The sequence below is a fragment of the Anolis sagrei genome, chromosome X, assembly GCF_037176765.1.
Source record: "Anolis sagrei isolate rAnoSag1 chromosome X, rAnoSag1.mat, whole genome shotgun sequence".
NCBI lineage: Eukaryota > Metazoa > Chordata > Lepidosauria > Squamata > Dactyloidae > Anolis > Anolis sagrei.
In genome coordinates this window covers 58,906,775-58,923,048 of record NC_090034.1, presented here as the reverse complement: position 1 = coordinate 58,923,048, position 16,274 = coordinate 58,906,775, and the positions used below count along the sequence as shown (strand labels likewise).

Below are 16,274 nucleotides of genomic sequence, written 5' to 3'. Positions count from 1 at the left end.
CTACAGAGGATGTGGTTACAGAGATCAGAGACATTTTTATAGGAAAAACAGGCTCAGAAGTTTCACAAGCGAGATAGCAGATGGTGTTGGAATTAAGCTAGGAAAAAATGCCACCAAAATGGAGGCGATCCGCCATCTCGCGGATACGGGGGCCCCTGGGGGTTTCCGTATCCGCGGTTTGGAGGAGCACAGATTCGGCCTCCCCAGGATGCCTGGAAAAGGTTAGTTTCATGCATTTAGATAGTTTCAGCCAAGGAAAGGACACAAAGTAACAAGCTAGAGAGTTAAAAGTTGCAATTTCAGTCATCTTTATTGGGGGATTTGTTACATAGTTGGGGCTTAGCAGGGAAGTGAAAGGAGAGAGCACACGGCTGTGTAGAGTTCCTGGTTGAGCTTGCTGTTGGGGCACATTTCATCAGTTTGGCCCAATTTTGCATCCAGGAACTGTGGAACTCCCTGCAGTTGGTCACACCAGCTTGAAGGCACGGGCCTGGGATGCCCTCGACGACAGGAGGAGGAGGAGGAGGAGGAGGAGGACTTTTACAAGTCAAACAAGCAGTTGAAGAAGAAAAACATGCCCTGGCAGAATATGTCAAGGAAAGCCAAGAACCTGCTTTGATTGAAGTCAATAATCAGAAACTTCTCAAAGCACAGCAGACAAAGAGTCAGTACAAGAAAACTGCACTCCAAACCAGAACTGACAGCTGGCGCAACAAAGCCTTACATGGACAGTTCCTTGAGAAGATTGAAGGAAAAGTGGATAAGGAGAAGACCTGGTGATGGCTCACGAATGGAACCCCAAAGAAGGATCCAGAAGGCCTGATTCTTGCCGATCAGGAGCAAGCCACCAGAACCAATACAATTAAGGCCAGGATCGAAAAATCAGTTGATGACCCAAAATGCAGACTGTGCAAGGAAGCTGATGAAACCATGGATTACATCCTCAGTTGCTGCAAGAAAATTGCACAGACGGGCTACAAACAGAGGCACAGCTCTGTGGCCCAAAGGATTAATTCGAACTTATGTCACAATTACCACCTACCAGTAGTAAAGAATTGGTGGGATCATAAACCTGCAAAGGTCGTGGAAAATGAACATGCAAAAATACTGCGGGACTTTCAAATCCAAACTGACAAAAGTTTTGGAACACAATACACCAGACATCACAATTGTGGAAAAGAAAAAAAGTTTGGATTATTGATGTTGCCATACCAGGTGATAATCGAATTGAGGAAAAACAACAGGAAAAAATTCAGCCATGATCAAGATCTCAAAATCGAACTGCAAAGGTTCTGGCATAAACCGGCACAGATGGTCCCAGTGGTGATTGGCACACTGGGTGCCGTGCCGAAAGGTCTCAGCCAGCATTTGGAAACCATAAACTGACAAAATCACGATTTGTCAACTGCAAAAGGCCATCCGACTTGGATCTGCGCGCATCACTTGAAAATACATCACACAGTCCTAAACGCTTGGGAAGTGTTTGACTTGTGATTTTGTGATACGAAATCCAGCATATAGATATTGTTTGCTGTGTCATACTGTGTATTTGTGTCAATAATAATAATAATAATAATAATAATAATAATAATGTCTTTCTTCCCCACAGCTGCCCTGGAAATGCCTATTCACCTGGAGGTAGGGCCCGACTGGGCTAGGGTCCGGTGGAAGCCCCCGCACAACCTGTCTGCTTGCCCCGGGGCCACACAGAAGTACGTCCTCTGCCGCCGGAAAGTCGGGGAGGCCCACACAGAGACCACCTGTGAGTGGGTTGCATCGGCATTATGAATAATAACAATATTAGAATGACCCATGCTCCAACATTGATATTATTATTAAATATATTATTATTATTATTATTATTATTATTATTATTAAAATTAGAATTGCCTTTGTGCCAATGAGCCAGCATTGATATTATTATTATTACATTATTATTATTATTATTATTATTATCATCATCATTATTATTATTGTCTTGATGGCAATGATCCAATGTTACTATTATTATTAAATATATTATAATAATAATTATTAAATAAATTATTATTATTATTATTATTAAATATAATATTATTATTACTTCATAAAGGTAAAGGTAGTCCCCTGACATTAAGTCCAGTCATGTCTGACTCTGGGGTGTGGTGCTCATCTCCATTTCTAAGCCGAAGAGCCAGCGTTGTCCGTAGACACCTCCAAGGTCATGTGGCCGGCATGACTGCATGGAGCGCTGTTACCTTCCTGGCGGAGCTGTACCTATTGATCTACTCACATTTGCATGTTTTCGAACTGCTAGGTTGGCAGAAGCTAGGGCTAACAGCGGAAGCTCACGCCGCTCCCCGGAATCGAACCTGCGACCTTTCGATCAACAAGCTCAGCAGCTCAGTGCTTTAACCCACTGCGCCACCGGGGGCTCCATTATTACTTCATATATTTTTATTATTAAATATTATTCTTTATTATTATCATTATTTGAAAAACAACAAGATTAGTACACAGCAAACAAGGTCACTATGCAGTCTGTGGTATTGGATCACACTTCGGATACTTTCCAAGTGTCTAGGACTGTGTGATGTATCGGCAAATAATGCATGCAGATCCCATTAGGGTGGCCTTTTGCAGCTGACAGATGGTAATTTTGTTAGCGCCAATTGTGTTTAAGTGCAGGCCAAGGTCTTTAGGCACTGCACCCAGTGTGCCGATCACCACTGGGACCACTTTGACTGGCTTGTACTAGATTAAATTATTATTATTATTATTATTATTATTATTATTATTATTGCTGCCTTTGTACCAATGAGTCAACATCAATATTATTATTACATATATTTATTTATTTATTTATTATTATTATTATCATTTCTTCCCCAGACTACAACACCAGTGCTTCCAGCAGGGAGTTCACCTTCCAGAACCTGGACCCTCAGACGGCCTACCTGGCAGGGGTGTGGGCCTCCACGGCCGGGGAAGGGGGCGGCTGCTGGCCACACGTCACCTTTGCAACCACCCACCCAGGTAGCATGCTCAATTGTTTTTTAAATTTTATTATTATTATTATTATTATTATTATTATTATTATTATGTTTATTCTGTTTATTATGTTTATTCCAATATTATTATGTTTATTCTCCCTTTCTTTCTACAGATTCCAAACCCAAAGCGCTGGATTTGAGTTTCCTCTCTTTGGGAATCTTCATAGCCTTCCTGATGGCAGCCGGCGGATTCCACTTCAGCCAAAAGAGGTGAATGAAGGGAGATTTTTTGTATAATACAATAATAATAATAATAATAATAATAATAATAATAATAATAATAATTTATTATTATTATTATTATTATTATTATTATTATTATTTGAGGTGCAATATCATAAAGTATGCTGATGCTGCTTTTTCTGTAGGATCAAGGCCTCCCTGTGGCCTCCGTTGCCGGATCCGAGCGGTACCCAAGCAGTCAAGATCCTGCCAGCATTGGGTCAAGGCCAGGTGAGCAGGTTATCTATCTATCTACATCTGTCTGTCTGTCTATATAAGTGGTTCTCAACTTTCCTAATGCCACGACCCCTTAATACAGTTCCTCAACACCCCTGCCTTGCTGGTGAATCTCCTTTCCCCTTCATTACAATCCCAGCCTGGTCAGTCCAGATGACCCTTGGAGGTCCCTTTTCCCCATTTATTGCAATCCCAGATTTGGACAGTGTTAGTCAGAGACTAGAGCCCCCGGTGGCGCAGTGGGTTAAAGCACTGAGCTGCTGAGCTTGTTGATCGAAAGGTCACAGGTTCGATTCCGGGGAGCGGTGTGAGCTTCCGCTGTCAGCCCTAGCTTCTGCCAACCTAGCAGTTCGAAAACATGCAAATGTGAGTAGATCAATAGGTACCGCTCCGGCGGGAAAGTAACGGCGCTCCATGCAGTCATGCCGGCCACATGACCTTGGAGGTGTCTACGAACAATGCTGGCTCTTCGGCTTCGAAATGGAGATGAGCACCACACCCCAGAGTCAGACATGACTGGACTTAATGTCAGGAGACTACCTTTACCTTTACCTTAGTCAGAGACTGGATTTCAGTTTCGGTTTTCCCATACAGCTTCAGGTCATCCATGTACAGCAGATGTGAAATTTTGTGAGATTTCTTAGATGTTTAATAGCCCAGGTTTGGTTTTTTTTAAAGGTTGTTGACAGAGGGATCATGGCAACGATAAAAAGCAGTGGGGACAACGAGTGTCCCTGGAAAATTCCTCTCCTGATGATGATGATGATGATTTGAAACACAACAAGATGAGTCCACAGCAAACAAGATCACTTTGCTGGTTGTTGTATTGGATCACACGTCGGACACTTATTTATTTATTTATTTATTTACTATGCTTATATACCACTGTATCTCAAGCCCAAGGGCGACTCACAGCGGTTCACAAACAGTGAAGACAATAAAAACAGCAATAGTTCCATACAACAATGATAGTTAACTTACACATTTTCCATTAATAACTAATAAGCAATCCCAATACACAACTATTACAAAAAAACCCATACCAAATCACCTCATCATCCATGCATGATCCAAGTTCGTCGTCCATTGTTCCATTCCTATGTTCGGTTACCAGATTGCACTAAATTACTCAAACGACTGCACAAACATCCAGGTCTTCAACTTTCTTCAGAATGCCATGAGAGATGGTGCCAACCTAATGTCTGTAGGAAGGGCGTTCCACAGCCGAGGAGCCACCACCGAGAAGCCCCTATCTCTCGTCCCCGCCAACCGTGTTTGAGAGGCCAGCGGGATCAAGAGCAGGGCCTCTCCGGAAGATCTCAAAGTCCTGGTGGGTTCATAGGCCGAGATGCGGTCAGATAGGTATCTTGGGCCGGAACCGTTTAGGGCTTTATAGGCCAATACCAACACCTTGAATTGAGCCCGGTAGCAAATCGGCAGCCAGTGGAGCTGGCGCAACACGGGGGTTGTGTGCTCCCTGCGCTCCGTTCCTGTTAGAATCATGGCTGCCGCGCGTTGGACTAATTGCAGTTTCCGGGCCATCTTCAGGGGCAGCCCCACGTAGAGAGCGTTGCAGTAGTCTAGGTGGGATGTGACAAGAGCGTGGACTACCGCGGCCAAGTCAGACCTCCCAAGGTACGGGCGCAGCTGGCGCACGAGTTTTAACTGTGCAAATGCTCCCCTGGTCACCGCTGAAACCTGGGGCTCCAGGCTCAGCGATGAATCCAGGATCACACCCAAGCTGCGAACCTGTGTCTTCAGAGGGAGTGTAACCCCATCCAACACAGGCTGTAACCCTATGGCCTGTTCGGCCTTGCGACTGACCAGGAGTACCTCTGTCTTGTCTGGATTCAATTTCAATTTGTTCGCCCTCATCCAGACCGTCACAGCGGCCAGGCACCGGTTCAGAACCTCAACAGCCTCCTTAGTAGCGGGTGGGAAGGAGTGACAGAGTTGGACATCATCTGCGTACAGATGACATCGCACTCCGAAACTCTGGATGATCTCACTTCCCAAGTGTCTAGGACTGTGTGATGTATCGGCGAATAATGCGTGCAGATCCCAGTAGGGTGGCCTTTTGCAGCTGGCAAAAGTGATGTATCTCCTCTGGTCAGCAAGCCTCTGTTCAGTTACAGTTGAATCTGGATATTTAAGTTTCCATAGCTGGTACATCCGTTTTTGGTTACCATGTTTTTGTGGTTCTGATCTATAATAGCAGTTCATGGGAAGTGTCCGAGTTGTGATAATAATAATAATACTTTATTTGTACCCCACTACCATCTCCCCAAGGGACTCGTTGCGGCTTACATGAGGCTGAGCCCACGATACAACAACAAAAACAATAGCAATAGTATAACAGACAATAAATAAACTCATAAACAGAAAATAGCAATAAACATTAACAATAACACGGCAACGTTTAAAAGCCTATGTCAGGGCCAATGTACTAATTAAAATTTTAAAAAATAATGCTGGGCGTGACCAGGCGACATATAAACAGGATAGAAATTTTGGAGAGGGATAGAGAATGTAGACAATCCTAGATCACTAAAAAGTGCATTTAGGGACATATTGCTGGGAGTTTCCTTATTTTGGGAAGGCACACTGCAACAACCGCGTTTTCAGGCTCCTCCTAAAGACTGCCAGCGTTGGGGCATGTCTGATGTCTCTGGGGAGTGAGTTCCAGAGTCGAGGGGCCATCACCGAGAAGGTCCTGTCCCTCGTCCTCACCAGTCGCACTTGCGATGAGGTGGGAGTGCGAGCAGGGCCTCTCCAGATGATCGAAGAGATCGTGTGGGTTCGTACACAGTGATGCGGTCACGCAGGTAGGAGGTTCCCAAACTGTTTAGGGCTTTGTAGGTAAGAACCTGCCTCTTGAATTGGGACCGGAAAATGAACGGCAGCCAATGGAGCTCCTTAAACAGGAGGGTTGACCGCTCCCTACAGGAGCACCAGTTAATAACCTGGCTGCGACTCGTTGGACCAATTGAAATTTCCCGGCCGTTTTCAAGGGTAGCCCCACGTAGAGTGCATTACAGTAATCCAATCTGGAGGTGACTAAGACATGGACCACCCTGGACAGATCCGCCTTCACGAGGTACGGTCGCAGTTGGAGCACGAGTCTTAATTGTGCAAAGGCCCTCCCGGCCACCGCCTGATCCAATACAACAGCCAGCAAAGTGATCTTGTTTGCTGTGGACTCATTTTGTTGTGTTTCAAATAATTCATGATAGTTCGGTTCTGTGGCATTGAAAGTTTCTGCCGCTTCTGTAGTTGTTTTGCTTCCAGTTGCCCTACAGGCCCACACCCTGGTAGCTCAGCAATGGGTCCTGATTCCTGTAGCCCACTTGTCGATGGGTGCCCAGGAGAAGCACTCGCCACGGTCCTTCTTATCCTGGGCGATTTATTTATTTATCGTGTCATCAGCAACCATACCATTGTGTTACAATTCTAACAGAACAAAACAAACACACAGATTAAAAAGAAAAAGAAAAAAACACACACAGATTTTGCAAACTTGGTAGTTGGTTAAATGTCCTTTGACCAGTATCTGGCCACTCGGAGTGCCTCTGGGGTTGCCGCAAGAAGGTCCTACATCGTGCATGTGGCAGGGCTCAGGGTGCATTGCAGCAGGTGGTCAGTGGTTTGTTCTTCTTCGCACTCGCATGTCAAGGATTCCACTTTGTAGCCCCATTTCTTGAGGTTGGCTCTGCATCTCGTGGTGCCAGAGCACAGTCTGTTCAGCGCCTTCCAAGTCGCCCAGTCTTCTGTATGCCCAGGGGGGAGTCTCTCATCTGGTATCACCCATGGATTGAGGTGCTGGGTTTGGGCCTGCCACTTTTGGACTCTCGCTTGCTGGGTGTTCCAGCGAGTGTCTCTGTAGATCTAAGAAAACTATATCTTCATTTAAGTCGTTGACGTGCTGGCTGATACCCAAACAGGGGATGAGCTGGAGATGTCACTGCTTTGGTCCTTTCATTATTGGCTGCTACTTCCCGGCGGATGTCAGGTGGTGCAATGTAAGCAGTGTAATTTCTCCAGTGGTGTGGGGCGCAGACACCCTGTGATAATGCGGCATGTCTCATTAAGAGCCACATCCACTGTTTTAGTGTGGTGAGATGTGTTCCACACTGGGCATGCGTACTCAGCAGCAGAGTAGCATAGCGCAAGGGCAGATGTCTTCACTGTGTCTGGTTGTGATCCCCAGGTTGTGCCAGTCACCTTTGGTATGATGTTGTTTCTAGCGCCCACTTTTTGCTTGATGTTCAGGCAGTGCTTCTTGTAGGTCAGAGCACGGTCCAGAGTGACTCCCAGGTATTTGGGTGTGTTGCAATGCTCCAGTGGGATTCCTTCCCAGGTAATCCTCAGAGCGCGGGATGCTTGTCTGTTCTTAAGGTGAAAAGCGCATGTCTGTGTTTTAGATGGATTAAGGATCAGTTGGTTTTCCCTGTAATAGGCAGTGAGAGCACCTAGAGCTTCGGAGAGCTTCTGTTCTACCATCTCAAAGCTCCCTGCTTGAGCGGTGATGGCACGATCATCAGCATAGATGAAACTCTCTGTCCCTTCTGGCAGTGGCTGGTCATTTGTGTAGATGTTGAACATGGATGGAGCAAGCACGATGACTGAGGCAGAATATACTTTGTTAGAGTTTGTTTCACCATATTTAATTCTACTTCTCAGTTGAGACCACTCTGGCTTGGTTGAACCTGCTGGTAGTTTATGTCAGAGTCAGACGATGCCCAGCGGAAGGATTGCTAGATCAGCAGACACTGAATAAGGACTCTGCAGGCTTTGAGTTACAAAAGAAACTAAGTTTACTAACAGGGGCGGCTCGTCCATTACGCGAAGTAAGTGGTCGCAGAACACTTTTTTTTGCCAGGGGCGCAGTCCGGGGGGAGCCTCTGCTTTCTTGTCTCGCTGCCGGGCGATCCTCTTCCCAAAGGGGCCGGGCCCTTGAGCCTCGCCTCGCCCCTCTCGTTCCTGCTCCACCCAGCAAACAGTTGGCAAAGGGGAACGTAAATGAGAGAGAATAGACAGAAAAGACTTAAAGAACTTAAAAGTCGGCCCCTGTTTATCAACGTTGTTAATTTGGGGAAAATGACACAATAAATTACAAATAAACAAAAGCAACCCTTTCCCATGGGAAACCTTGGAAAATAAGGACAAGACGTTCAGGGATATAATTAGGGCACTTAAGGACATTGGAATCAAAAGGATTGGGGACCTCATGGGACCCAATGGAGAAATAAAAGGTGGGGTAAGATAAAAGACAAATGTGGGCATGGAAACTGAATAGCGTGGCTAGACCTGTCCAGCAAAGCTCATGCCATGAAAAGAAGAGAAGTAGCAGAAACACCACTTGACAGAATAATTAAAAAAGGAAAGTAGAAATAGACAAAGGGATTATTGGGCTACTCTATGAGGAATCAATCACTTAACTTACAAAACAAGAACAACCCTTGTAGGAAATTGGAAACAAGAGGAAAGCTTCAATGAGAAATTAATTGGGTCTTGGATTGACAATATTACTAAAAATAAACATTTGAGGATCCAAGAAACCCAAAGGAAAATCATCTCCAAATGGTATAAAACTCCCACCCAATTAGCACACATTATGGGAAATGTCTCAAACAAATGTTGGCACAACTGGGGGGGGGGGGGGTCGGCTCATTCTCCCACATCTCTTGGGATTGTATCCAAATTCAGAACTATTAAGGTAAAATAAGGACGGTAATGGAAGACATAATAGGGAAAGAATTAATCTGGGATAAATTATTATTATTATTATTATTATTATTATTATTATCTTTATTTGTACCCCGCGAGCATCTCCCGAAGGACTCGATGCGGCTTACAAAGGCCAAGGCCTCAACAACAGTAACATAGCAAATACAACCAAAAGCAAAATCAAAAACATTAAAGCAAAACAATAAAACAACAAAACAATACCCCATAGCACAATGAAACTAGGGCCGGGCCAAGTAATGCGTACAGATTAAAAAGTGCTGCGTGTGACAGGTGGGATGTCGGATTTCAGGGTACGTGCAACGTGCAGAGACTCTTGCAACTCGAATAAAGTGCTTCTGGGACATAATGCTGGAGTTTCCTATTCTGGAAAGGCACATGTTCAGAAATCTGTAACCCAGTGTTTCTCAACCCTGGAGGGGTCACGAGAGGGTTTCAGAGGGGTCGCCAAAGACCATTAGAAGACACATATTTCTGATGGTCTTAAGAATCCTTTTGGCATAGTCGTTTGGGTTCACAGTGTTCTCTAGATGTAGGTGAACTACATCTCCCCTAAATCACTGTCAGTTCATCCAAAATCCCTCCAGTATTTTCTGTTGGTTATGGGGGTTCTGTGTGGGACGTTTGGCCCATTTCTATTGGTGGTGTGATTCAGAGCGCTCTTTGATTGTTGTTGTTGTTCATTCGTTCAGTCGTCTCCGACTCTTCGTGACCTCATAGACCAGCCCACGCCAGAGCTCCCTGTTGGCCATCACCACCCCCAGCTCCTTCAAGGTCAGTCCAGTCACTTCAAGGATGCCATCCATCCATCTTGCCCTTGGTCGGCCCCTCTTCCTTTTGCCTTCCACTTTCCCCAGCATCATTGTCTTCTCTAGGCTTTGCTGTCTCCTCATGATGTGGCCAAAGTACTTCAACTTTGTCTCTAGTACCCTTCCCTCCAATGAGCAGTCGGGCTTTATTTCCTGGAGGATGGACTGGTTGGATCTTCTTTGATTGTAGGTGAACTATAAATCCCAGCAGCAACTCCCAAATGTCAAGCTTTCCCCAAATTCCACCAGTGTTCACATTTGGGCATATTGAGTATCCGTGCCAAGTTTGATCCAGATCTATCATTGTTTGAATCCATAGTGCTCTCTGGATGTAGGTGAACTACAACTCCAAAACTCAAGGTCAATGCCTACCAAACACTTCCAGTATTTTCTCTTAGTCATGGGAGTTCTGTGCGCCAAGTTTTGTCCAATTCCATCATTGGTGGGGTTCAGAATGCTCTTTGATTGTAGGTGAACTATAAATCACAGTAACTACAACTCCCAAATGGCAAAATCAAATCCAACCCCACCAGTATTGAAATTTGGCATATTGGGTAAGGTAAGGTAAAAGTTTTCCCCTGACATTAAGTCCAGTCATGTCCAAGACTGGGAGTTGGTGCTCAATTTCTACTCCGAAGAGCTGTGGTTGTCCATAGACACCTCCAAAGCCAACATGACTGCATGGAGCTCAGTTATTGGGTATTTGTGCCAAATTTGGTCTAGTGAATGAAAATTCATCTTGCATTTCAGATATTTCTATTATGATTCATAACAGTAACACAATTACTATTAGGAAGTAGCAACAATTATAATTTTTGGTTAGGGGGTCACCACAACATGAGGCACTGTTTTAAGGGGTCACGGCATTAGGAAGGTTGAGAAACACTGCGTAACCCATCCTCCTCCTTGTCCTGAGGAAACTCAGGCTCAGAAAGCTCAGGCTTAAACCAAGATCAAAACCAAAGTCCCAAAGAGCCAAAAGCTTTCCCCAAAAGCTGGGGCAATTCCCTAGAATCATAGAATCATAGAATCAAAGAGTTGGAAGAGACCTCATGGGCCATCCAGTCCAACCCCATTCTGCCAAGAAGCAGGAATATTGCATTCAAATCACCCCTGACAGATGGCCATCCAGCCTCTGTTTAAAAGCTTCCAAAGATATACCCTTTTAATTTCTGGATAAATTTTCCTTTGCCCCCATTGGACGCATATATATTGCAGATTAAAATTTTAAGACCGTTCGTATTAACCCAAACTCCTTTAAAGGCTAGACTGGATATTAAACGTTCTTTAATGTATGTAGCTACACTCAAAGAAGATCCCAAAAGAGTAACACGACTAAAACAACAAACTGGAGTAACTTCCTCCAATACTTAGAGGAGGTTAAAAAGGAATAACTAGTAATAACAATAACAATAAATAAATGAATAATAACGTTAATAATAAAATAAAAAATAAATAAAAACGTAAAATACTAATAAGAATAATAATAACAATATCAACGATAATACTATTAGACAAACTTCCCGGCAAAGAAAAGAAAAATGTTGCCTTAATAAAATAAGGCAAAACTTACATAATAATCGGACTTCATAATTATCGGACTGCTACCCCTCCATTCTGCTTTGGTTAGACCACACCTGGAATACTGTGTCCAATTCTGGGCACCACAATTCAAGAGAGATATTGACAAGCTGGAATGTGTCCAGAGGAGGGCGACTAAAATGATCAAGGGTCTGGAGAACAAGCCCTATGAGGAGCGGCTTAGGGAACTGGGCATGTTTAGCCTGAAGAAGAGAAGGCTGAGAAGAGATATGATAGCCATGTATAAATATGTGAGAGGAAGCCACAGGGAGGAGGGAGCAAGCTTGTTTTCTTCTTCCTTGCAGACTAGGACGCGGAACAATGGCTTCAAACTACAAGAGAGAAGATTCCACCTGGACATGAGGAAGAACTTCCTGACTGTGAGAGCCGTTCAGCAGTGGAACTCTCTGCCCCGGAGTGTGGTGGAGGCTCCTTCTTTGGAAGCTTTTAAGCAGAGGCTGGATGGCCATTTGTCAGGGGTGATTTGAATGCAATTTTCCTGCTTCTTGGCAGGGGGTTGGACTGGATGGCCCATGAGGTCTCTTCCAACTCTTTGATTCTATGATTCTATGATTCTATGATTCATTCTCTCCACAAGAAGAAAAGACAATAGTCTCAAGAAGGTGAAGAATATGAATCACCCCTGGACAACTTGGAAGTGCCTTACAAAACGGACAGAATCCCCTTCGGGTGAATGTGTCGAGCGAATGAGTGTGTGTGAGGGTGAGAGAGTGAGGTATATTCCCCCCGTTCCTTTCCCCATTTTTGTTTGTTTGGAGGGAAGCCCTACTCTACGGGCCTCCCTATCTTTTCTTTCTTCTGCACTTTCCTATCCCAACCCAATTGTTCCACCACTTTTAATATACTTAAAAATTCACAATAAATATATATATATATATAAAGCTTCCAAAGAAGGAGCCTCCACCACACTCCGGGGCAGAGAGTTCCACTGCTGAACGGCTCTCACAGTCAGAAAGTTCTTCCTCATGTTCAGATGGAATCTCCTTTCTTGTAGTTTGAAGCCATTATTCCGCGTCCTAGTCTCCAGGGAAGCAGAAAACAAGCTTGCTCCCTCCACCCTGTGGCTTCCTCTCACATATTTATACATGCAGGGGCGGCTCGTACATTACGCGAAGTAAGCAGTCGCAGAACACTTTTTTTTTGCCAGGGGCGCAGAGGCGCCTCTGTAAATGCCCCTCGACTGCCACTTGAGGAGCGCCCCCTCAGCTCACAACAGCCCTAGCAGTCCGGGGAGAGCCTCGGCTTTCTTGCCTCGCTGCCGGGCGATCTTCTTCCCAAAGGGGCCGGGCCCTTGAGCCTCACCTAGCACCTCTCATTCCTGCTCCACCCATCCACCGGGTGCGCGAGCAGAGCCAGCGCTCAATCGTTCTCCACGTTCGATCCCTTCCCCATGACCGGCTCCCTTTCCCGATCCCCCGCCGCTCCACCCGCCTCCTCTCCCCAATCCGTGGGTGGGCCAAGGGGCGGAGCTGCCGCCCCGGCCTGCTTCAGGTCCGGAGGCGTGTCTGAAGACCCCAGCGTGCGCACCAAAAGTTGGCTCTTCTCCTGACTTTCTCTTCAGCCATTGGGACCAAGCGAGAGAGAGAAAGAGAGAGAGAGAGAGAGAAGAGAGAGCCCCTCCAGCTGGAGGTATCTCCCACCTCCGCTCCCTCCTTTGTTTTTGCGCCTACCTTCAGGAAAGGTGGGCATCTCCACCTCTCTCTCTCTCTCTTTCTCTCTCTCTCTCTCTCTCGGTCCCAATGGCTGAGGAGAAAGTCAGGAGAAGAGGTGACTTTTGGTGCACACGGTCTTCAGGCACGCCTCCGGACCCAAAGCAGGCTAGGCAAGGGAGCAAATGTGGCAAGGTGAACTATTACTGGGATGTATAGTTCACCTACAATCAAAGAGCATTCTGAACTCCACCAATGATGGAATTGAACCAAATATGGCACACAGAACTCCCACGACAATCAGAAAATATATATCAATGATTGGTTGGGGGGGGGGGCAAAATACTGTTTGCTTACCGTTGAAAATTACCTAGGGCCGCCTCTGTTTACTAAGCACATTCAACAGACACGTCTTACTATAGCGAGCTACAATTCAGGAACTAGTCAAAACGAAAACCTCTTCACATCTGCTTATCTTCTCTTGCTGAGACTGGTTACTCCCTTCTGTTCCCAGCAAGAGCAAACCTTCTCTTACTTTTCTCAAGTTCACTTAATCACAGCCTCATAGAGTAAACATTCTGCACAGCATTTCTAATTCACAGTGGCATCCATATTTGCAATACATAGAAGCACATTTAAAACACATACATAACTAAATTAATCCGGACAGTTTACACTACCGCCAGCACAGCTCTCAACATCATAGAAGCAGTTAAGCCCCCCACCGACAACAAGGCGGCACCCGATGGGGGAATGATGATGATGATGATTATTATTATTATTATTATTATTATTATTATTATTATTTTCCTTCCCCCAGATGCACCTTCTTCCCTTGTTGCTGCCCTCGGAGTCAGGTGACCCCTCGGAGCCCTTGCTGGTGGTGGAAGAAGGAGAAGGAGGAGGAGAAGAGGGGGGGGCCTTGGAGAAGGTGCCCCCCCAGGAAGAGGCCCCGCTTCCCCCCACGGAGGTCCCCCCTCCCCCGGAGTACAAGTCCCAAGGCCTGCTCCTCCTGGGGCCCACCGAGGAAGAGGAAGAAGGGCCCACCCACACAGGCCATGAGGGGCCCCAAGCAGACCTTGGCTGACGATCCGCCAAGGCTTCTCCCGGCCTGTGGAACTCCCCACCACTGGGTTATCAGTCCCTAGGGGCTGCAAGACGGACCTCACCCCCTTGTTGTTGGTTTATTTTATGATGAGGAGGAGAAGGATGATTTGTGGAGTGTTTTTAATGCTTCACATGTGTGAAACTCACCCAATAAAAGACGAGAGGGAAACGGGAGTGAGGAAATGCAGGCCTGAATGGGCCAACTTGGCTGAGAGGAAGAGCTTCATACTGGTGTATTCATGCCTTTGTGGTTTCCAGGCCCGGGAAACAGTGGGAGGGAGATTCCCTCCGCCATCCTGTTTCCCTTTCCGTCCCAGTGACTTCATAGGGGTCCATTCCACCTAGCAACACACACATCCCAGAACCTCACAAGGGGGCACTTCACCAGGCAGCAGGTAACACAACATCATGGAGGGCCACTTTACCTAACAACCATCACAGAGGGCTGCAGTCCAGCAACAGGCAAAAAAACCCCCAAAAAACCCCACAGCATGACATAGAGCCACATCACCTGGCAACAATCACAGAGGGCCGCCTCACCCAGCAACATGCAAAACCCATAACAACACATGGGGCCACTTCACCTAGCAACCATGATTATTTTTTGTTGTTGTGTCAGGAGCAACCGCTCCTGTTGTGAGAGAATTGGCCGTCTGCAAGGACGTTGCCCAGGGGACGCCTGGATGATTTTTGATGTTTTATCATCCTTGTGGGAGGCTTCTCTCATGTCCCCGCATGAGGAGCTGGAGCTGATAGAGGGAGCTCATCCGCCTCTCCCCGGATTCGAACCTGCGACCTGTCGGTCTTCAGTCCTGCCGGCACAGGGGTTTAACCCACTGCGCCACCGGGGGCTCAGCAACCATGATAGAGGGACACTTCACCCAGCAACAGGCAAAAACCCTGCAGCATTACAGAGGTCCACTTCACCCCACAACAATCACAGAGCGTCATTTCACCCGGCAACAGGCAAAGCCCCGCAACCACCACAGAGGGCCACCTCACCTATCCAAAATAACAGAGAGCCACCTCGCCCAGCAACAGGCAGAATCCTGCAACATCGCATGGGGCCACTTCAGACAATTCCTGTGACATCAGAGAGGGCCACTTCACCCAACAACAGACACATCTCTGCAGCATCACAGGTGGCCACTTCACCTAGCATTGGTGGTACAGGCAGGCAGGAGGCCAACACACGTACATACTTGGACTTTATTGTATTGATTCCTCTCCCATTTTTATTACAATGGCTTCTTGCCCCCCACCAGCCTCCTGCTGACCAGCACCGCTTGGGACTCGGACCGGGTAACACTGCAGCCTTTGTTTGGCCGGATTGATACTGGTCACAGGACATTGTGGGTAAACATCTCTCCAGCCGGCCCCTTGACCGGAGAGGCAGGCAGCCTGCATTCACAAAACATCCCATTCCTGGGTTGCATATAGGCCTGGCAAGCCCAGTGGGGTTCGCCCCACCTTCTCCACGTTATGGCATCTTTGGGGCAGAGCAGGAATGTGCCTTCTGTTGCCTTTGGCCTAAGAAACCCACTTGGATTGGCTGCCTGATCGATGATGTCACAGTCTTCGGCGATGAGGTCACATTCCATCCGCGGTCACCGTAGAATGAAGAAAGACCACCATTGGGACCCTCAGCTTCAAGGGCCACCACCTTGACCCCTGACCTCAGACCACCGTTGGGATCCCTAACTTAGTAGATGACTATCTTGACCCCTGATGTCATAGACCCCCATCTTGACCCCTTACCTTAGAGACCCCCATCTTGACACCTGACCTCAGAGACACCCATCTTGACCCCTGGACTCAGAGACCTGCATCTTGATCCCTGACCTCAGAGACCCCCATCTTGACCCCAGACC

At 46.6% G+C, this 16,274-nt stretch overlaps 1 protein-coding gene across 1 annotated transcript in view; it reads left to right on the top strand.

Annotated features, from left to right (window-relative positions):
• IL12RB1 (interleukin 12 receptor subunit beta 1) overlaps positions 1–14,606 on the top strand; it is a 32,560-nt gene extending 17,954 nt beyond the window's left edge. The window contains exons 11-15 of the mRNA XM_060784862.2: positions 1,610–1,762; positions 2,872–3,015; positions 3,146–3,242; positions 3,401–3,485; positions 14,117–14,606. Of these exons, the coding sequence (XP_060640845.2) occupies positions 1,610–1,762; positions 2,872–3,015; positions 3,146–3,242; positions 3,401–3,485; positions 14,117–14,383 (746 nt within the window). The 3' untranslated portion in view covers positions 14,384–14,606. The remainder of the gene's footprint in view (positions 1–1,609; positions 1,763–2,871; positions 3,016–3,145; positions 3,243–3,400; positions 3,486–14,116) is intronic.
• Positions 14,607–16,274: the final 1,668 nt, after the last annotated feature.